This window comes from Mycetomoellerius zeteki, unplaced genomic scaffold (assembly GCF_001594055.1).
Source record: "Mycetomoellerius zeteki isolate Tzet28-1 unplaced genomic scaffold, Tzet1.0 scaffold153, whole genome shotgun sequence".
Taxonomy (NCBI): Eukaryota; Metazoa; Arthropoda; class Insecta; order Hymenoptera; family Formicidae; genus Mycetomoellerius; species Mycetomoellerius zeteki.
Window position 1 is genome coordinate 424,558 of NW_017256479.1, and position 24,258 is coordinate 448,815.

At 35.7% G+C, this 24,258-nt stretch overlaps 1 protein-coding gene across 2 annotated transcripts in view; it reads left to right on the top strand.

Moving 5' to 3' along the window:
- The first annotated feature begins 1,088 nt into the window (after positions 1–1,088).
- Appl (amyloid-beta-like protein) overlaps positions 1,089–24,258 on the top strand; it is a 48,872-nt gene continuing 25,702 nt past the window's right edge. For both annotated transcript variants that reach the window (XM_018444714.1, XM_018444715.1), the window contains exon 1: positions 1,089–1,463. In XM_018444714.1, coding sequence (XP_018300216.1) covers positions 1,404–1,463 — 60 coding nt within the window. In that variant the 5' untranslated portion in view covers positions 1,089–1,403. The remainder of the gene's footprint in view (positions 1,464–24,258) is intronic.

Consider the following 24,258-nt stretch of genomic DNA (forward strand, 5'->3'; position numbering starts at 1 on the left):
AAGTTGGTAATAATTCTATTCGGAAATATTTCGCTGGCATGTGCAGACCTACGAATTCAGAGATTTCCGTAATTCTGACAATAACGTTTGCGGTCTCTTGCGCCTCTATAATTTAGGACCACAAATAAATTCATTAAACGCATCCAACATCGCGCTACTTGACCATCGAATAATTTAAACGATAAACCGGACATCAGTAATGAGTATCAAAGTCCAAATAAATCAAAAGTATCGACGTACGAGCCGGAAAATTGTATATTAAAATTTACGCTTAATCCCGCACGAATGGATTCAACGCCAATTTCCAATATCAATTTTCAATGTTTTCACAATATTACAGTAAAAAAACACGAAACCATATACAGAAGAGAATAATCTGGAAAAATAATTCTATTGGAATAAAGGAGAAAAATGGGAGATTGAAGAATAAAATTGTATAATTAATACTTATACAAAATTTCCCATCTCTCGCATATATCCTTCCACGGAATTGAATTCTTCAATTAAGGACGTTGGCGTTTATTAATTTTATTGAAAAACGATAACAACAATAGCAAGCTGATGTAATTAAGCAGCATCCCGATTGCTCAAAATATACAGAATCGCATTGTATTTCATTACATTACGTCTTTATCGCGCAAAAGTTTTCAATAATTAAAATAACATGTGCTACGTTTATTCTCTTTGTTACATTTTACAGGTATATTTTTTCAAAACAATTTTTCCCAATCTAGAAATCCGGCGAACAAATGCATTTTCTCGTTAGGATCGGAACTATGAATCGGACTAGTCGTCGATTGTATCTAATGTCGAAGAAGAAAAGTGATAATTAATATTAGATGTATATTTGTCACGGAGCGTGTTTATTTAACCGTAAACGTCGGGCGTGCCGGTTAGGCACTGACCGAGTTAATTGAAATCCTCGCGGCGGTCCGCGCGTTAATTGCCTAATCGAATCGTGAAAGTCGCGCGCGGCACGCCGTCGCCGCGCCGGGCTCGCGTCGCATCGCGCCGCGCGCCGCACCGTTTGAACCCGCGGCGTTCCCGCCACATTATCGACTGGTCGCGGTGCGCATGCGAACGCGCCGGCGAGCGGGCGGCCGAGTACATCGCGCTCTCGGTGGTATATCACTACGGTATCGCGCGTGCCGCATATATCGAGATCGCATATACGGATAAGTATAATCGAATTCGAGACCGTTTCGTTTCGCTCTCGGGCTATACGATACGACGAGTTACGTTACGACGCACTCATCGTCGCGTCCGCGGGAAGAGAGGAGGAAGGGAGAAGGGGCGAGAGAAGGATCCTACTGCGGAGAGTTCCATCAGGTATCTTCGGAGCGGAGCACTCTTTACGAGAATCGTGGGATCGTAATAGGTGGTCAGGGAAGAGGAAGAAGAGGATGAAGGGGATGCTGGCGCTAGCCGCGCTGCTCGGCGTCCTGTCGGTCTGCCGGGTGCAGGTAAGAATCCATCGTTACTCCGCGTCTCGCGCATATCTCTCTTTCTCTATCTCTCTCTCTCTCTCTGTCCCTTTCTCTCTTTTTCTTTCTCACGTTCATTTTCGTTCTCCTTTTTTTACTGACATAAGCGGTGAGTTGGAGTTGGACGTATTGGTGACAGAGCGAGGGAGCTCGCTCACGCGACGCTTTCACCCTTGAGCCAGGGAAATGTCAGGCGCAGCAAGGCGCTCTGACCGCGATCGATGTAGTGTACCGCGAACTCCGGCTTTTTCCTTCGCTCCGAAATCAACGTGCCGATACTCCGGCCGCGATTCTCGGCCCACTGCCATGGCGGCTGTCAAACGGTCCGATCAATGACCGTGATGCCGATCGCACCTGCTCTTAAGAAGGAATCCCGGGCCTCGTTCCGTGAAACTACAACGAAAATCGTAACGCGCTGGAATGATACACGCATAAACTCGGCTCCCTTCGCGGTCTTCTAATTATATTTATCAGAAAAGGTTTGACGTGTGAAGGAATTATTGCGACAATATTTATTTAAAAATTAGCTGCGTCCAATGGAAAAAGCTGCTCTACGATTGTTGCAAAATTATAACTAAGAGCAAAACTCGTATTAAAGAATTTTATAATAGTTGCAAAGCTGCTTCTTCTGCTGAACGCAGCAATGTTTAAACAAATATTGTCGCAATAACTTCTTCATGTCATCAAAATAATTTCGGACAACATTTAAAACATTATTGAGTTGTTAAAAAAATTCTAAATCACCTTTAAAAATTGTTTTTATAAATATAGGAATTTATTCAGAAATAACAACAACTGATCGTTTTCTGGGTGATTCAGAATCTTTTTAACAGCCCAGTATTAATTTAATTGTTATTTTAATACATTACTTGAAGCAATCTTCGCAAATAACGTAAAGTATTTTTTAAGAATACTAGAATTAAGGAAAGTCTTTTAATAACATCAGAGATAATGGATTACATCGAGAGCATGACTCCGTATTAATACAAAATTGGAATAACGAGAATAAAGAACTAATGTGATCTTCAAAATGTATCGAGTCATTATTTATGGCTATAACATCGGAAGCGCGATATAAAATGCGAGATACCTGGAACGCAATTTCACGTTCGTAGTTTGACCGAGTCGCTTATTTTCCGTCCACACCTGTCCAGTAGTTTCAGAACCGCAAGTCTCGTAGGTTCTTCAAACCAACAACGTCGGTTCCAATGGCGCAAAGAGGCACACACGACACTCGACGTTCATCGTCCATGGAAATTTTAACACGCCCGCGTTCTCTTCGCGCGTGTGCGTGCATACGTGTGTATGTATGTGTGTGGGCATCCAGTGTGGGTGGCGAGAGACCGTGGGCCGTGTAAAGAAGCGACTAGTCCTCGATACCGATCGATTTGACTCTCCGTGTTGCACGTCTCTTTTTTTATCATTATTTCAAAGCGAATTTATTCGAGGCTGAAAGACGTTGCAGCGAGCTTCCATCACGAATAAAAAATTTTAGTCATCCGTTTTTTGTAGCAATATTGCGCTCCGCAAAAATCGGGTATTACGAAAAAGAGACAGAGATAGAGCGTTTATTACTATTGTTATTATTATTTTACGAGTTATTATTTTATGGGCTATGCCTTACCAGCCAGAACAAACAAATTGAAACAAAATGATATAAAAGAGCAAAGAAAATTTATAAAAATTAAAGGAAATCGATTACAAAGAGAGAGAGAGAGAGAGAGAGAGAGAGAGAGAGAGAGAGAGAGGAGAGAAGCGACCGTAAATCCGCCAGACCCCATTAAAGGAAAGTGGTTTGTTTTCTTCTTGTTGTATATTTGGCTCGTTACATGAAAGCAACACATGCTGCAGTAAAGAATTAATTGGCGTTTCTTTCTGTAAATGCAGTTAAAAGCTGCGAAGAGGATATATATAATTGAATTAGCCTTGCCGTTTTTTGTCGCAGTCGCATGTCAAGGATATTTTTTTTCCACGCGTTCCGCACCGATCTCATTCTGAAATTAGAAGCGATTTGATTCACCGGTGCGAGAATGATTCGCGTCTCTTTTTTATAATCCTCTGTTGCGATCAACTGGCGTAACGTATCTCTATTAATGTCGCCCCATTACCTCCGGGAATAATTAACAGTGTTTCATATAATAATAATGTAGTTTTGAAAGCGGCCACTTCTGTGTAACGCGCGATAAAACATCGTATAAACGACAATATAACAAACAATTTGCGAATCGCGACTGTATCGCTCTTTCCACCAATCGATCCTTTATAATTCGAAAATGATCTGTACCGCGGTCGTCGACCATTATGTCGGGGGGGGGGGACCACGATTTCAAATGCGAGAGAAGTAGTTTTTAACTATACACGAGCAGCATTTATCGCGTACCGCATGCAATCTGACTTCTAATACCGTTGACCAGCTCGTGATTAACTGAGCTTGACAAAAATTTAGAGTTCCACCGTATGTCATTTCCGTGCTTTGTGAAAGTTACATTAGTGTAGTTAATTCACTAAATTTCACGTAACGTTCGTTGCACCGTAAATTAACGGGGGCGTTTCAGAGATGGTTATTAATCGTATTCCTATATTGGAAGTTTAGGGTATCAAGCGATATAGAATTCAATGTGTGGGCGTTTCAATAACGATGATAATATAATAATAGTTAATGTGTATTAATAATAGCGATATTGGACACACGTGAATTTTTAACTATGCATTGATCATTACCGTATATTAATTTCATGTGAGATTACCAATCATAGCGAATATATAGAAATAATACTAAGGTCCATAAAAATTTAGGCTCTGCATTGCGCCGTAAATTAATGAATGGAGGCGTTTCCAAAACTGGGAAATTAATTCGTGCTCGGAAATTTATATAACTCAAACGTGGGCGTTCTGATGACGACATTAGCGATATTAACTCACGAAAATTTAGGGTTGCGGCTTTGTCATTCGAGGCGTGTCTTCCGCGAGCAATAAATAATCTACCCGCGTATACGCAGTCGATACTATCGACTTCCTTTATTTAATTACGAGCATAAAATCCATTCTCTCGGTTTTATTACTCCTGTGCGTAGGGCGACGGTTAATTTTTTCCGATATTCCGTTGCGACGCCATTTAAATCTGCTCCGGCCATTTAAAAGCGTCATTTAAATCAGTCACGAAGCAAAAGTGATCGTCATCGCATTAATATCTCGTTTATGCCTGGAGGTGTCACGCCCGTTTCACGCACGCGGCCATGCGTACATGCAACTTATTATATCGACGCGTATACCGTATCGTTGTAAACAGGCCTTTTGTTGAAAAAAAAAGAGAATACGTTTAAATTAAAAGCACTCGATATCGATTTTCAATCGCTTTTGAGAACATCCGCTATTTGATATTCTTTATTTCCGTATCTCGTTGCATAGTTCTTTATACAGACGCACGATTATAATCTTTTAAAAAGTGTGTCTGTGAGAAATTGTCGTAGAGTTATCAACATTTAATGCGATATATTTAGATCATTTCATTTTATTACACAGGATATCTAAAAATCACCGGATGAATATTTGAGTGAAGCCATTTTTGATATAGAATAAATGTTTTCTCAGTGAAAATGTTTTCAAACCTTTCCATGACTTTTTTACATACATTTCTTAAAAGAAAAAATTTATTTTAAGTTGAACATACGTGAGGATGAAAAATTCTGTGTAACGCCAAGTTATTAACTTGGATTACGAGCAGGAATTATGGTGCAGTTCGCAATGTGTGTACCGAATGACTTATATGTCATGTCATGTAAAAGAGGTTTTTCAAGCAAGTACATAAGAGCGGATAAACCGCCTGTCGCATATGATTAGCATTTTAGTATCACTCACTTCTAGTAATTTTGGAGTAACCGTGCGAAGAAAAGATTTAATGTTACATCACAAAGGTGGCTTCATAAGATGGAGATTATAAAGGATAACATTAATTTTTTTTTATTTCTTACGTAACACGGTTTCACCATTATTGCCTAGTTATTCAATAGCGTCAATTATTGCTGAAAAAAGGAAATAATTTCCATTGAAATACTTTGCTAGTGTATAGTGTGATATTTTTTATATAATTTAAGAATTAAATATTATAATCTGAAGTCAACATTAAATATTAAATATTATTTTTTCGATTCTATAATTTGTATTATTGTGTGATATTTATGTAAAACAGAAATTCACGAATTATATAATTATTGTATATGTATGTTGAATATATCGTATTATGTATCAGGTAATTTTTCCTTTTGCTGGTTGATATTATTGTATAATTTATCCTTATCACGTTTATATTTTATTGTTTTGTGTAATATAATCTACTTTTTTAAACTTAATCGAGTTCCTCTGTTTCCTCTGCGCTCATAAATTAATGCGATATCAAATTTGCTCAGTATTAATGGCGTAACATAACAGAATGCATGCAAAAGCGTCGCAACGATTAATTTATATTATTCTATGTCAGAATTTAATTTAATATTGTACTTGGATTCCTTCATTCTAAATCTATTCTCAACGTTTATCGTCTAATTGCATGTGTAACTCTACTCCACAAAGCTACGTTGTGTCAAAAGAGAAATGTTGAAAGCATTGTTCCTTTGACTTGAATTATAAACATGATAAAACGTCAGATTACTCTCAAGATGATTATTTGCATGAAAATGAGGCTGCGCAGAATGCCGTAAAACTACTCTTTAAAAATGAAGTATAAAAACGGCAAAGAGAGTTCTAAAATATATATATATTTATCAGATAATACACCGGGTGCAATATAAAATGCGCGTACACCATTAAAAAGTTTAACTTAGCGTACAAAATATAAAACATTTTAAAAGTGTGTAACTTATATAAATATGTGAATACGATATTTAAATTTTTATTACTGGATTATTATTTTGCGATAGATACCTAACTTTATAAAACACATTAAATACATTAAAAAATTTTATTTTTATCAGTTATTCTCAAATACTAACCGGAAATTGATTGTCAATGTTATATATATATATATATACATAATATTAAACAGTTATGTAACTCTAGTGCATTATGTATAATTAAAATAAATAATACATGACAAAATTGTTCCGATTTATGACAGATATATTTGATACACAAACAGTCAATTCCACGGAAAAAGACAGTTTCTCGAAAAATGAAAACGACTGGATAATAGTGTGTAGCAGTCTATATTTCAATTTCACTGCACTTTGTAGCGAGAGTAAACAAAAGTAAGTCGTCCGTTTTTATTACAGTTAAGTCAACAAAACAATTCTCACTTAGGAGAATAATTAAACGTGAATATAGTTATACAGTTACATCATATAAAATTACGTTATTAATAAAATGTTATAAAATTACATTGTATAAATTATATAAAATTACATATATATGAATACTACGGTTTCCTGGGACTCGGTGATACTGATTGTTTCGTTCGCCACAATTAATTAAATACTTTCGAAGGAAGCAATTTTGATTGAAGCCGTCAATGTTTGATTTTACCGGCTGTAATACAAAAAGTAATAAAATATTAATATTAATATTTTTAAAAGGCTAAAAAATTAAAAACTGAGTTGTCTTTTATTAAAATTATATTAAAAAACTTTGACCATAAACAAAAATCTAGAGAGAAAGAGAGAGGGAGAAAGAAGCTAATTTTGTGAATTCCATTTTATTTCTACTTAGAAAATGCCAAAGAACATTTACAAAATGAATATTTTATGTTGCATAAACATTTTCACAAACGTGACATTTTTCGTACTGCGAGTTTTACATATATACAACTTTTTCAAGGAAAAATTATTTCCTGCGAATATGTCAGCTACCGTTTTTGTATTCTTTTTATATATATATATATATTTTAAGTAAAATTAACATATAAGTAATTACTAGCGCGTGGAATTAAAGGAAAACCAACGAAGGATTGAATTCGCCAAAATTATCCGTGAGCATGTGCTTTTCAAAGCGACCTCGTAACCAACCGCTTTTGACGGCTTTTCGCTTGCACGCTATATGGAGGACAGGAAAAAAACAATGTGAACTGAACAGCGGGAAAAATTCGCGTAAATCATAAATATGCGACTAAACGCGCGTTTTCTATCGACAAGCGGAAACGAAATGTGAGACGTAAACGTACGGATGATGAATTTTGTATTCGTGAAAAATATGCGCTTAATCTGTCTACAATGCTACGTCGTGTGACAGATAAAGTACATACGCATGTGGCACTCATGGCGTCGATCATGAATCGAACTGTCTCGCCTCAAATTATTTCCAGTTTCAGGAGGGTTCATTTTAATATTTAATATTCATCATGAATGTGACATAAAAAATCAATATTTTTGTAGTAGAAAAAGGGAATCTTTTTTTATAAGAGAAATGACGGTATGGTCAATTTGGCGTGGCTTTTAATTATTCATGCAGATATTTCTTTTCATCGAATACATATAATAATATTCTCTTTTAAATTAAAATTCTCTTTAAATATGTTTTTTTAAATTCATCTTACGGAAAAAAAGCGAGGTGCACGAAACATTAGAGAAAATTACGCGATTCTATGTAGATAAGAAGACGACGTAGTACTTCCTATGTAAAATATTATGTGTAAAAGAGGAAGTCCGGGGTTACAGAGTCAAACTTCATCAAGCCACTTAGGTTGTTCCCAGTAATTTTTCTACTCTCAGCTGGAGGAACGAGATACTCCTCATGCCGTATTCGCGTGATTCTGCACACGTATAATTTATTTCGACTCGGTGCTTTCTGCAGTTGCTGCGCATAATTTATTCCGATATACAATTTCATACCGAAGCTGGAAATTACTGTCGGTGAGCGAAAACTTTAATTTCAAGGAGTTTTTTCATTGTCGAACTTGCGAAATATCCAACGTGAAAAATCTGCAACTGCCCGCGGTCATGAAAGTAATGAGAAACTGTATACATCGAAGAAATACATCGAACAAGGGAATCTGCGTTGATTGCATCATAATTTATTCATCGTTGCAGTGATTGCGCCCGCGATTTATTAATTATTTGCGATGCGTCACGTGTGCTATAGCATTACGTGATTTGTACTGTCACATATTCCCTCGTTAATTGCGCGCGAATCTAATGACAACTAACTCGCATCGGCACGATGAGTCTCCTGAAATCGGGCGAAAAATAGGATCTATTTCGTGCGATCGGTCGACCGGTGAAAGCAGAGTGAAAATCATAATTGCTTAGTCCCTAGCAATCTATTCCGAGATCCAATATCCGCAGCAAATTATATCGTCGTGATATATCTGAAAATTGAAAGTAGACTCATCGAAAAATTTAGAGGATATGATTAAGTGAATACCGTGTAATACAGTCATAAATAAATATATACTATTTGTATATTCTTTATCAGTAATAAATTAAATTGCAAATTATACAGGTAGAGAAGATAAATGATAGATAATTAAATTTCAATAATGAACTGACAAATACTGACAGAAATTAAAGTCGAGTTATACTGCTATTGAAATTCCTTTTAAATTTGTGTCAAGCTAATGTGAATATACTGTAATTTATTAAAAATTCCACAATTTATTGAACTTTACAACATTGACAAAAATTGAAGTAAAATTACTACTGTTATTAAAATTCCTTTATTGTTGAAGCAAAACATAAAAATTTTAAACTTAAGTTTTAAAAGGAATCTTTCGGAAAAATATTATAGATTTACAAAAACAATGTCTCGTTAAAATGTATGAGAATGGACGCCGGCGTGTGTCAGCATTCGATTAATAAATATGTGCTTGTCGCGTACTCGGTCTTTTTATTGTCTCTGCGGTCTATACGGTATGGGGCGGGTATGGGATATATGATTTCACCATCTGCCATCGACGATTTAAATTTCAAAGCTTCGTCCGCGCTGCTCCACATTATTCGAGCCGGCGCGAGAAAGCACAGAACTACTCGTAATCGCGAACGTAATCCGCGATGCAAACGTTTACGGGCTTTCGCACATCCATAGGTGTAACGATGTAATTTCTGCGCGTTACAGTCAAAGGGAGAGCACCAAAGGGAGACGGTAAATTCACGTTAAGCGTGCCGCAACGAGTTCTTGAAATCAACTGAAATAGCTTTTAATACATTTTCTTTGACCGAACTCTTGCGCGTGCAACCGTGATTAATCGGGCCAGGTTGAAGGGGAGAGGGGGGGGGGGCAGAGGAGAAAAACATATTTTGCAGTCAGAAAGAATTATTTATGAAATACTATGAGCGACGCGTCGTTAAACGAGTGGTCTTGCTTTTACAACGTCTTGTAAAAGCCGCGAAGCATCTTCGCCGAACGTGAAATTCACATTACACAGATGTTTACGAGAGCTGAGAAGATTTTCTTCGTAATTCCGACATTTATTTATAGCAAATGTTTATGCGAGATAAGGGAATCAAACAAACTTCGTCGAACAGATAATGACGATGCGTTACTGTTGATAAAAAATAGGTAGAAAAAACAATTTTGCAGTTAGAAAGAATTATTTAATTGCTATAAGCAACGTGTCGTTAAACGAGCAATCTCGCTTTTATAACATCGAACAAAAGCCGCGATTTGATCGAACGCGAAATTGACGAGCGTATTAGATATTTACGAGGTCTGAAAAGATTTTCTTCGCTAATTTCGCCATTTCTTTACAGCAAATCTAACATATTTCGCTGCAGTCGTTTATACGAGATAAGGGAATTACACAAATGACTTCATCGCCCAAACATCGATAATGCTTTTTATCGCTAACAAGAAATAGATTGCGGTAATTTCACGGATGTATGTATACATGTGAAAAATATACAAAAGCATGCATTCTTATCCTATTTTATCGAGAAATTGTTGGATGTTATTACCAACTTTACCGGATATTACCGGAGGATATTTTCAAAACAGATTCTTCAATAAAAGTCAACGCTAATAAAATACATTACATTCTAAACATTTTTCTCAAAAATTTTGCACAGAATCTACTTTAACTATCAAACATCACACTACGGGAATAACACATTGGGTATATCCAATTTGATCGTTTATAAACTATTAACTTTCATAAAAATAAATAATAAATAATAAAAATAAACATTGTAAAAATTTTTTTTAAATCGAAATACTAAACATTAAGGAATATAATGATACTAAGCAAATGTATGTATCTTCATTACTAAAAAAAATTATAAACAATTCAAAAAACATTGGAAAAGCATTAAAGAAGCAAGTTATATTATAGAACAAATGCCAAAAAGGCATTTAATGGTTATATTAAACTGAATCTATGAATTATTTCGAAGATAATCGGTTTCTCCCTTTGATAGGAAAATGGAAATAAAATCGTCGTTAGGAAATGATATTCGAAAAGAAGACCGCGTTTTCAAAGTTCGCGGAAGATATGATTCGCAAATGCGGAAGACGCAAAAGTGCATCGAGGCACAGCGAAAGGAGATGATATATAGAGTCATAACTTCATTCAACGATGATAAACACGATTGGATCGCGGCTGATCCACGATATCCGTCGTGCAACTTCGCTGAAATTTCTGAAAAGCCGGAGATACTTGTGCCTGATCCCGGTGTGCGTACATTTAAGTAGACTTCAAGGTTCATCCACGCGCGCCGCGTAATGCGTCGACGGGTGTGCATCGTCGTTATCCGCTCGACGAAGTTTGCTTAATCCCCTTAACGTTTCTCGTCCGGAGAGATCGTCGTCCTGTCGGCTTAAAGTACCATTCGCGCAGCACAGGTTGCGCAGGCCAGTTAGCCGTCTCTGGCTAATTCTTTAAGGCCATTAACGAAGCTACTCTAATAAATCGTAGGAACTGTCGCGCCGGACGGTGAGCCAATTCTGTAAGTAGAAACGACGGCGTATCATTTATTTAAAAGAGCCGAATCGATACTGCCACCCCGAGCAGAGAGAGCACGGATTGATCAAATCCTGAGACGTGGAAGCCAATTTGGTCCTTTCATTTGTCGCGAAGTACGGAACCTCGAGGGTTCTAAAAAAAGATCTGCCACATGAAGCAGCTGACGAGATGAATTTTGAGAGAAATTCTTTTTTTATTTTCTTTTATATAGTTTTACCTTTATGGGATGAATCCTGAGAAAAGGCTTTTCATTTCCATTTATGTTTCATGTATGTTTTTACGTTAACTTCTTTTTATTCACTTTTGTTAGAATTCAAAAATTTCTGGAAATTAAAGTTTTAGAAAATAAATTTAAATGTTTTAAATTATTAAAATTTTGTAATATACTTTTAATTTTGAAATGCAATTTTGATATGTAACTAATTTTAGAGGAATAAAAGCATGTACATTTAAACTATATAAAGTATGTTTTTTTATGTTTTTCTTTTATATTTCCGTTCTTTTTTTTGCAAGCAACTAAAAAATGAAAATTTTTGAATTATGATGTTGTTGCAAATGAGCCGATATGTGTTTATTTTATCTCTCTTATTCTAAGTATTTCTTAAATAACAATTTTTTAGTTTATCAATATTAGTTTACGTCTTATTTTCGTATTAAGAAAAAATCAATTTCGACTCTCATTGAGAGTCATCGACTTCAACTTCTCAATCATTTTATAGATTGTCCAATTATATGAATATTAGAATAATTAAACATTAGTTAATATGTATAAAAATAGAATATACATGCAATGATACATAAACTATATTCTCAATATCCAATTACACTTTGACTTCAATTATATATAATTTAATTCTTATATTTGAATAATTATACTATAATGTCATTATTAATTCTTTCAATCTGATTTTGCGAAAATGAAAAGTGCTGTTGTGTGCTAATTTCGTTAAACTGCACGAAGTACATAATTTATTCATGAAACTAAATACACCACGCTGTTATAATTACTTTCACCTCCTTTCTGCTGCGTGCTTTCTGCACTTCTTCCTCTAACTTCTTTATATATACGCCTACTTTCTACCTTCGGTATTACCGTTTCAGCATTCTTCTGTCTTTCTTCTTAGTGTTTTCTCTTTTTCTCGTTTGTTATCTCTCCATTTATCGTTTTTTCTTCCTTTTTGAAAGAATTCGCCTTTATGGCTTCCGCTTTGTACTTTCTTGTTTTCTTTCTTTCAACATCTTTTCTACTTTTGTTGATGCTTGCTCCGAAAGTCTATCTCATGTAATGTTGCGTGTATTAGAAGCTCCTTAACTCCTTTGCGGTCAGATTCGCTGTAAATGCATTAAACAAATCCTCTTAAATATAATATCTTACATAAAACGTATAAGCATCTGTTCACGATGTCGCGACCATTGTTCGTCCAAGGAACCTTAATGAGAGTCATTCACCGAATGTAAATCGCGCACGTTAATCCCGCCACTAACGTCGTAAAAAAATAGCGCCATTGTTTGCGTCGCAAACAACAGAGTTGATTTTAAATAACTTTGGTTTTAAATAACCGATTAGTATTTATGGAACCGAAGATTACCTACAGCTTTATGTAGCACAATGTTTCGTGTAATTTTTTTTCAAACCCTGCGTTTGAAAGTTGGAAGCGTTTTCCAGCATTTCGTCGGCACTCTTCTCTTTTCACCTTTTTCGTTAAAGGTCGAACGAGAAAGGAAATTGCAAACTTCCTTCCTGCAGTCAGCGTACTGTAAGTTCAAAGTCACGAAAGAAGAACGGAACTGACAAGGTGACACGCGATTGTCTTTCTTTTTCGCGTCGCATTATTACACCACGAAGACAATATCTTTGTAATTACCGCATACCACACCGTTGTAACTCATTGTAAGACTTTACCAACCTCGATGTGGCGGATTGTGTCTTCGAGAGGAAGATTTCATCGGGTATTTAGATGAAGAATACATCTTTGCCTGTATCTTCGTGTTGCATTCACAATTAAACACAACTCGAAGCTGTCTGAGGCATTTACGTTACGGTAACTTTGAAATTTTCAGTTTCAATACATTGAAACGATAGTATTAGTCTAATAGTAATGTTGTATTATTATGAAAAATATATGAGTTTGAATAATATTTACTGAGTGTATTCTACTACTGAGTAATTTCTGAGTGCAGAGCGAATCGATTCGCGATAGTAATTTTTTTCTAGTAAACGTCCAGCCCTATTTTTCAATTATTTGCAGTCAATGCTGCAGCCAGCAACAGCTATAGTTCCTCTCAACGCATGAAACGGGCATACTATATTTGCTATGATCGATGAATAACTAGAGCAAAACAGAGCACGACAGAGAGATTACGATCGACTGTGTTTCCATAGTTTGTCGATGTAAGTAGGAAACATGTACGCAATCTTTACATTACGTATGTTTCAAAGTTATTATAAGAAATTTCACGTGCATCAAACTTACATCGAGTGACTAAAAATGAATAGATTTACAGAAAAAATTGTTATACAAGGTGTCCCAAAATTTGCGACTCAAAATACAAAATATAACAAGAAAATTTTTGAAGAATTAAGTAAAATGGTTATTCATAAATTTTTATTTTATACAGTAATTTTTGGGATAATAAGAGTTTAAATATGGCCAGTTGCAGGCTACGTTTGGGTGGCCATGAATCGCACGTGTGGTAGTATTAATGAATACACTTCAGCGTGCTCACAAATACAGATATAGAGCTCTAGATGTACCAGAGTAGCGCAATCTTTTTATCTGAGCTGAATGCCGATAACTTTTCTATTGGCTTTTTCGACCGCTATTTTTGATCTAATAATCTATTGCTCGATAAGTAAGTAATTAGTAATAAGTAAGCTTTTTAGTAAATAAGTCAATAAATTAGCCATATTTAACCCTTTTATATTTCAGAAACTATTACTTAAAATAAAAATTTCCACATAATTTTTTTATTTAATTTTTCAAAAATTTTCTTATTATTTTGTATTTTGAATCACAAATTTTGGGACACCCCGTATATCGTAAATCGATTTAGCTCGCAACAAAATAAGTTGTCTACTTTTTCATTCATGTGTTTTTTTTGGTTTGCGTATCAATTATACAAGCGATATAGACGAGTATTGATACTGCAATCAAAAGAAACCAAAAACCAGGAGTTAGTAACGATCTACTCGCGAAACGCAAATAGGTATATCGGTGCAACGCAGAAGTGCAACGGAGGCGTGGTTTGCACGCAGTTGCAACACACATAGTCAGATCTGTGTCACGATCTTTTAACTCGCATCTTTCTCGGAACAATGGTCGCCGCGGTTCTTCGAGGTAGAGCAGAATGATCGTGTCGGTGCCAACTTTTATAACGTCCATTACGTCATGGGAAAAATACGCGCGTGGCAACGCCTGTTAACACGTCATAGGAGTCATCGATGATCGGCACCTACGCCTTTAACTTCGTCAGTAACGTCATATAAACATGGATACGGTATAATAATAGTATCATTGATCTCTCCAGAGATGCTATAGATTGGACAACGTGGTACATCTCAAAGTATTCCGAGGACTTACAGGGAAAGAACGATTTTGCTGAAGTGTCAACAAATTTAGCTAGATACAAATCTGAAAATAATTTTGTTGGATCATCTAAATAATTACTTAATATTCCAGCAATCAGTTTGAGAGTCCTATATAATTATTTTGATGATCCAACAAAATTATTTTCAGATCTGTATATAACAAAATTTTTAGATATTTCAGCAAAATCATCCTTTCCGTGTACATTTTTAGAAGCGTTTGTAATAGTGATAATTATAAATTATAATAGAATAAAATTGCCTATATCTTTTTCTCAAATATACAGGTGCAATTAATTTTTTATTGGGTCGCATTAGTTCTTGTATGGTATTTATTTGACTTTCCTTCACTTGTTTTTTAGCATTTCTGTTTATATTTTTGAGTTTTCGTATTTTGTGTATTCAGATATACGTTCTGAAGTTTTACCTTTATTTTGCTACATATAATTCATCCTCGCAAGCGATTTGTTTGCTTTCGAGAATAATTCCACGACATACTATTTCACATAATTCGAAAGTTCTATTTTTTTATACAACATATTTTATAAATGCCGTGAATATATAACGTGATTCATATTTTACAAGTTACATAAATTTTTCTGAGAAGAAAATTCTCAGAATTTTTCTTTAAAAAAAAAAAATGAATTGTTAAGAGATCGGATAAACAATTCTGAAACAAATATTCCATTCTCTTTTTTTCGTTGACACAGCATAGGGGATAAATACGTACGGATTCGCATGACTAATTGAACTATATTCGATCCCGACGTATATTTCCCGAGAAATATACGTTAAATATTATCACTGTCAGTCTTTGTGAATAAAACGCTTTTTTAGCTCGGTAAAGCAAACGTTTTAATCTTCCAATAGTAGTGTGATTTGAACTGACATAACTACTGATATTACCAACTCTTTTTTTTACATCAATGTTTTCACCACATATAAATCTGTATTTGAACAACGAATTTGAAGAACGAACGAGTTTTTTTTCTCATATTTGAAAGTAGTTTCTTGTTTAAAAAAAGGGCGGTCGTTTTGTAAGACCGCCGACTACCGCAGGGTTAATAACCGCAGTGATTACCGGTCGCGGAAATCGCAAAGTGCACGCGGCGCAGCCACGATGAGGTCAAACACCTCTCCGTGGCGTATTCTTCGACGAAGTGGGTCGCGCGTTTCTTCGTTCTTTCTTCTTATTTTCCTTTTTTTTCCGCCGTGGAAAAATCGAAGCTCGAGATAGAAGTCTCCGTGTCGCGGGCCGCGGAGGAAAGGAACTGTGGAAAAAAGTGCGGCGAGGAAAGCCGCGCGAGCGACCGGAAAGCTGCTGTCGGAGATTTTTCTAACAGTTAAAAAATAGACGGCCGTCCTTTGACCTCAGCTTACATCTGAGCAGGGATTCATCCCGTGCACGATTTGGTCCTGTCTCGTGACACACAGGTATAACGCTATTAGATTATTGTCGCTCCACCTGCATTATTTATGCGGACCCGCGCAAATCCCTCGGTTCTCAACGGTAACCTTATCAGTGGCTCCTGAAAAATGTATTCACATCTCGACTTCAAAGTGAATCAGAATCCGAGTCTCCTCCATGTACAACGCGGCCCGTTTTAGCAGCGACATGTCTAAACGTCCCTGTTGAATTTGGAAAGAGAGGGAAAGGTGAATGTGAATCAGAAAACGATATTGTTCTGAGATTTTAAAATTGTGTTAAGGACCTTTTTATAGAAATATGTATATGTTTTTTATTTAATTGAATTACAAAATTGACTAACAACGTATTTTTTAAGAAAATGAAAAAATTATTAAAAACTTAGATTTTTTAAATTGTGTGTGTGTGTGTATTTGAAAGTAATATAAAAAATTTGGCGGCGATTTAGAACCTGGATAAAAACTTATTCCAATAAAAAGTAAACATGTTCTCTTTCAAAAAATAACTGAGATAAAATGAGAAAATTATCCATCTATCAAATTGTATTGTTAAATATAAATATTGACCTTATTAAATTGTTTCATATATGTATATAACATTCATTTTTCTACGGAAAGTATCCAATTCCAGTCACTTTTTGCAGAAACTCTATACCTGGTATCTTTAAAAAAGATAAATATATAAGTTTAGTGAACGTATTCATTCTCAATCATGGATCTCTATTATTTCTGAAATTACGTGCAGGATAACTTCACAAAATCTGGAGACACGGTAGTATCTCGGCGCTAAGCCAAGCGCAGTAAATCTTACGTGAATGATTATATTTATCCTCTTTTGTCGATCGATGACGCAAGCGAATAAAACTATAAAAGTGTATATGAATAAGTTATAAGAACTGTCGACGAGATATTTTAGACGAAATTGAGGCGAGTCAACAGATCTGTTCTCTCGTTCTGCGACTCAATTTATTAGGCTCCCTCCATATAGTTTTCCATGGGAAGGAGGATTATCGATTTTACGGGCGGGCGATGACCAGTCACAATGGTCGTAGCTTCGGTTGGCACGGAGGGTAAGAAAATTCGTGTTATATCAATTCAGCGGAATCTCTCGTCACCACCGTCGTTGCATTCCGCACACGTTTTTTAATAACCCTAGGCGCGACGACGTCCCTTGTCCTATTCGAGTCGTGAACGAGCGCAGGATCGAAAGGAGCGTCACCGCGGAGGAAGCACGAGACGGTTTTGTCGTGACGTGTCGGGACTAAAAATAAGACGTTATCGATCGACATCGCGATCCTGCGCTACGAACGAGTCGATGAAGCAGTTACACATTGCGGCATTTACGACGGAGACCTCTCCCTGCAATATCGTAGAACATTGGCTGCGTTGCTTGATCGCTTGTCTAGTTGTCTCGTAGTTGCAGGGTCGTGTAACAGGATGGGAGCTAATTCACGAACGTGTTCCACGTAGGTATTGAATTAAAGCAGGTCCGTCCAACGTGGTTCAACACTTTCGAGTTGTGACTATTAGGATTTCTATCTTTTATCATAGGATTTTCTGAACATTTTTTGCACTTTCTCGTTCTCTCTTTCATTTTTCGGTAAAAATATTAGGTTTTCATGATAAAATTATAGAGGATGTTTTATTAATTGTTTAAAAAATTACCGCGAATTATCATAGATGACTAACTTTTTGGAAAATGTAAAAAATATAATTTAAATGGATTGTTTAAAAAATACCAAAATTTTTTTGGTTGTAGAGAAAGAGATAAAAAAAGAATTAAAAATGAGTTTTACTTATGAGTATGTATATATATATAAATTTATGATAAATAATTGATGTGACCTCTCTCGGATTCTGGTATTTTTATTTTCAGAAAAGCCACAATAAAAATACATTCCTGTTTATTCGAGTGAAAATCTTTTTTTACTTTTTCATCAGCAGGGATATTGAGAAAATTGATGTTTTTTAAATATTTAATAACTTTTTATAACATTCGATTTTAATAAATAAGCTTTAATTTAAAATTCCGCGTAGAAATGAAGTTTTCTATATAGAATATCGAATAATCGTTCCATTATTGATTTTTTTCTTTTGAAGCTTATAAATTTCGCGAACAGCTCTTCATTTACAATGGCATATAATTCGAAAATGATTGGAGTGCCTCGGTATTTCGACCAATAAGCATCGTCCGCAGGTTTCATATGAAACAAACGCCGTATGTTTTCCGGCCAATTCCGCGGTACTCGGTATTACAATAAGCGGAATGTAATATTCTGCTTGAGTGTCTCGTATTTCGAAGTAATGAATAAAAAATGAAGCGAATCGATCACATCTTGCACGGCTCGCTCGGTGCGATTCCATTATTTCCTGGCAACGACGTCGAGGATATTGTTGGCGGGATCAAGGTTGCCACGGTTTGTCGGCGATTATTGAGGTACAAAAAATAGGGCGTTATACGGCGGAGGTAGTTCCGTTCGTCGAGGCCCGAGTGGATGATTCGCTTGCAAGTCCATAGAATCGACCGGGGGTTGCGCGACGAGAGGGTTGGTTGATTTAATAACGCGGCCCGCTCGAGCGAGACACCGGCACCGGTCCGTCCAGCAAGCGCCGATAACTACTACCACGCTATGCCACGTGCTAGGCGTATGTATCTTTCTGCGGGAGTGTGTGCGAGGGTGTGCCTCATGCATATCGCCCGCAATGAACAATATCAGCGGTTCCCAAACCATCAGTATGAATATTCTATAAGGAGATTCTTACTTAATTATTATTAGAAGAATTAGTATCTATTATAATAGAACATTGATAATTTATTTTCACAATACCGACTCTTTTTAAAAATGTTAAATTGCTGTCACTAAAAGGTAACAGATTTTATATTGTAAATCGGTAAATTTTGCTACATGATTTATGATACAATCGAAAAATGTATACACGAAAAAAATACTAAATTTTGATATTTGTTTGAATAATAAATATTTATTAAATGTAAATATATATTTATTTGATACAAAAACCATTAATTTGATTTAATTCATTTTTTATTGAGTAAATATTTATTTACTGCAAGTAAATGTTACTCACAAAGTACTATTCAAAGAAATATGTATTAAGATTTAGTAAATCTTTTTTCAAGCGTAAGCTCTTAATATATTGCTAAAATAAAATACATAGAAATTTTTGATAAAAAACTAATATATTTTATCTTGGAAGTATCTTTGCATTTCTTATTTTATTGTTATTGTGGACTGGACTTTTGCTTTGTAGCAATTGATAATCTCGAAGTATCGCAGAGTTTGGGAACCCTTTACAGGGATGACGATCATGAATGATCGTGGAGCGTGCGACGATCATGAACGCACGCCCACGCTTTGCGCCGAGCTCTGCCCTCTTGTCTGTAGTGTCATGGACAGTGAAAAAGTGAACATTATACTTGCATGCACCGAAGAAATCGCCACTAGCTCGTTAAGCGTCCGCGCGCGAGTGTGAGCACGAGATGGATTTTAATTTTAGAAAATTAATTTCACTCAGCTCTTCCAGCGAGGATTGAATTAATCGTTAGGCTATTCCGACTACGTTGCTTCTCGAGACATTATGAGGTCGCCGCCATACGCCGGGGTTATTTAAATTGAAGTATTTTTAGACTACGTAGAGAACGTAGAAAAACTCTCCACGTGAACTCCGGTAATCTCGGTAAATTTCAGCGGTACGTTGGATTAAGTCCGTGGGAAAATTTGGGAATTTTGTTTAAATGGTCAATGTAATTATGAGGAAACCGTAATATAATTACACAAGCGTGTTCAGTGTAATTATAAGAATTATGCAGGTGGAAAATATTTAATAGTACTAAAAACCAACTGTGCGAATTAAATAGAGGAATTTAATCATCTCCATATATTTTAGATTATACCGAACAAAAACTATGATCGATTATTCTTGCGATGTTGGAATATCGAGATTTATGTACGAATCAAAGGGATTTCGAGATATCTTGCTGGTAGCATGTTTGAAGTTTCAAGTCTTTGAATTTTTCGATCCGGAGTTTTCTTAAGCTTTCAGAATTTAAGTTTCTCAACATTCAGTTTTTTCGAGTCTACGAGCGAACAATCCCAACTTTTGAACTTCATGGTTTTTGTACTTTCGGATCTTCAAATCGTACAATCCTTAGATCGCACAATCACATAAACGCTGCAATATGAAAAAAATAATTCATGTAAAATGGCCATAAAATAATAGCCTTAGTTAAAATGTGCTCAGTTCTGTGTAGCTGCGATTAATTTCGAAATTGCACACGGTTCAATCAAGCGCCATTGTTTCACGTGTTTGTTTAACCCAATGCCAAATTCACGCGCAGTAAAATCGACCAAATCGATAAATCCTATTCTGTTTGCTCTCCACGAAACGTATTTATTTTCCGGTGCTGTGGAATTACATCTCCTCGTTAACATAGTGACGTCTAATTTTCATTTACCTGAATATTACGGCGCGGGCGTATTCTGAAAATACGAGATTATCGAAATACTACGAGTTGCTATATAAAACAAGTATATTTCTCATATCACTGAATTACAAATGTATGTTCGTGAACATTAAAATTTATATGCGTAGTTTTAGATTAACTCCTACGTGAAGTCTCTTGTATATAATCGTATAAAGAGAATATATTTTTAGAATATATAAACTAAATTTTGAAAAAAAAGTAAACCAAGATATTAAACGCGGCTTTTAAAGTTTTTCTCTACTTTTTAGAGACAAGCTTGCTTTAAATAAATGGTTTATAGTATCGAATAGTTCCCAGGTAGAACAGCAGTTGGTAAATATTATTTAGAAAGCAAAGAATATTACAAGATTATAAGAAAAAACAGGGCTTTTATGGACATAATATAATTATAATTAAAAATAAACGAAAGATAAACCTCGTTTTAGCAGGCCCTCGAGGCAAATCATGTCGACGTTTATGGCTTCTTTACCGAGAAAAATCTTGCTCCCTTCGAGACCAAAGTTGTTATCTATGTGAAAACTGATACAAATTAAGCTTTCGACTCAGAAAATTATTCAGAGCGAGTTTCAAAGCTGTAAATTCGCTGTGTACTCTCGTTTACGTGAAAATTGCACGGGTTTCGTATCCCTACAAAAACAACGAGTGTAAAACAACGACAACAACAAACGAATTGCGCGATCGGATACATTGACAAAGTGAATCACGTGAGAAGTGAAGCGATTAAGAGCACGTACACTCACGGCTAATTAATGCGCTCGGCGCGGGATGCGCTTAATAAAATAATAAACCACTGAATAGTGCAGCAGCTAATTAGGTGTTCATGCGGCGTGAAAGTTGAATGTCAAATGCTTCGCGCGTGCCCGGAAATTTAGAGTTGCACCGACCAGGCGTTTATTGGCCTTTTAGCGTCCGTTTACATGCATAAGAGAAAAAACAAATCGGCTAACGTGGCGAATATTGCGTAATAGGCTCTGACGGTAAAATCCCTTTCGCGAAAATAAATATTCGCGGAAGAGATTTATTGATCAGTGTTATGAAAGAATTCAAATATCAGAGCTTCATCGTTTTTTGGCTTATTTTGAAAATTGGATATTTAACATTTCAAAATGGTATATCTATAATTTTGTTATAAATGATAGAGTTTATAAGCTCAATTTATTATTTTTTAAATATTAATAGATAATTGGTATTGTATACTTCCTAGAATATTTTACGTAGCGTATTATTACGTAACATATTAATATTTACATTGCATTTTTATTAGTTATGTCAGAAAGTTCAATTTTATATGGAATATTATAAAGATCCACTCGAAAAAATAATCTTCTCGAGCGTAAAGAAAGATGAGTAAACCATGTACTCATCTCGTCCCTCTTATGTCGGTAATTGCACGACTCGACGCACATCGTATACGCGTGCGATATTTTCTCCGTTCCTTTGGCGCGCGGCTTCCTCCTCCTTGTTGAAAAGTGGCTTTCCGACTTTTTGCACTGAGGAAAAATTCGATGCCGGAGATTGGAAGGCGCTTTGTGGAACGACTTGCCGCCGTCGTCTCGCTAATAACCGGGAGATAACAAGGAGATTCTGTTTATTCAGCGGAGTCTCTGTAACGTCGGTGCATGCCTGCTTCTGCGAGGTTGCATGTCAGCGATGAAATCAAACGCTGTTGTTTATGCAACGTGCTTTTCTTCTGAACCGGCCGGAGTTACGAGTTCGCGAGTCATCTCTTCCGTAGAGCTTATATATATATATATATATATATCCCCTTTCCCCAATCTAAAATATGTAAATGCGTACATTTAAAAGTATACGTTAAAGTATATCCCTGCATCTTTTTTCATCTATTAATTTTTAATCCAAATTGACTCGTATTGCTGCAGATATATTTGGATAGTGGCTTTCTGACTTTATACTATTTTATTATTAATTATGTGTTTAAATTTTATTGTTTTATTATTAAAAGTATCGAATTTTAAAAATAAATTTTCGAATGAGTTAAAGAATGATCTATTAAAGTATCCTTACAGTTTAATTTGCTAAATCTTTTCTTTTTAAGTTATTTATAGGTCGCGAAGATCAGATATCTTTTCCAAAGAAAAGCGATCTTAATCTTTGATCAAAAATCACTTCGTTAAAAATATCACCGAATGTCGCGCGTATGTATGTATATTTTCTGTTTCTTTTTTTATATATTATTTCTTATTATTTCATCATATCGGAACTGAGGCATGCAAAAGTTCCGGATGTATACGCAGCTTAATGTGCGCTTCCTCGTGGGAATAGTTAACCCGTATTACAGTTAGTGCAGTGTGCAACGTCGCCAACCTCCTAAATGTGCGGCTCCGAGGTGGTGTTGAGCAAGCCGCGATGCCGACCACACACGTCCCAGGAGATTCCGTCGCTGATATCTCCAAGTAATTTCCGCTAACGAGGAAACCATTCTGAACGGAAAGTCGTGTTTGCGAGAGAGAGAGAGGGGGGGGGGGGGGGGGGGGGAAGGAGGAGGAGAAGGTACGAATATTGATATTCCAGCTAGGCAGCGATGTTATTTTAATTGAATCTTCCATGTCACATGCTGTATATAGACACGTAATGAGTACAGCGATATATCATATTTTACTTTTTACAACTATGATTTTCACTATAGGGAAACGTTCTTCTATCTTAAATCTCTCAAAGTGCACGCTAACTCTTTGAAGAAAAATTTATTATAAAAAATTGTTATCATTATAATAAAAATAATAGTGTATTTTTTTATTATTTGTCGAGAGAACTATCTAATTATCTAACTGTCTTACTGTGTAAAACAAATCAGAATTTTTTTTTTGAAACTTATAAAGAAAAAAATTACGTAACAAGAAAAATTCTAGAACTAGAATTCTTCTAGGGCTAGAAATTTTAGGAACAGACCAGAATACTGTTACGTTAAAATTCACATAATATAGTATAGACCTTAGAAAAGGTGTGCATAAATACCACTGTATAATTAAGAAAAAATCCAAAAAATGGAAAATTCCAATTTATCGGCTCAATCACTTTCACCTGATAACATTAGTTGACAAAAGTTGCTTTCCATTTAAACAAGTGAAACTGAGTCTGAAGTGAGCTGAGTATTGTATACTTACAATCAGGTTAATGACGTCACTACTTGCTCACTTTGGTAAAAAGTTATCATTTGTCAACACAAGTTCATAATCTTACTTTGAAGTGAGTTTACGAAACTCACACTAAAACACACGGTCTCGATCTCTTGTGCAGGTTATAAGTAAAAACTCGGTTGAATCTCACTTGTCAGAATGCAAAAGGGACGCACATTGGTGAGTTATGACGTCACAAGTGAGAATTATCTGAGAATCGATGTAATGGAGAGCAACTA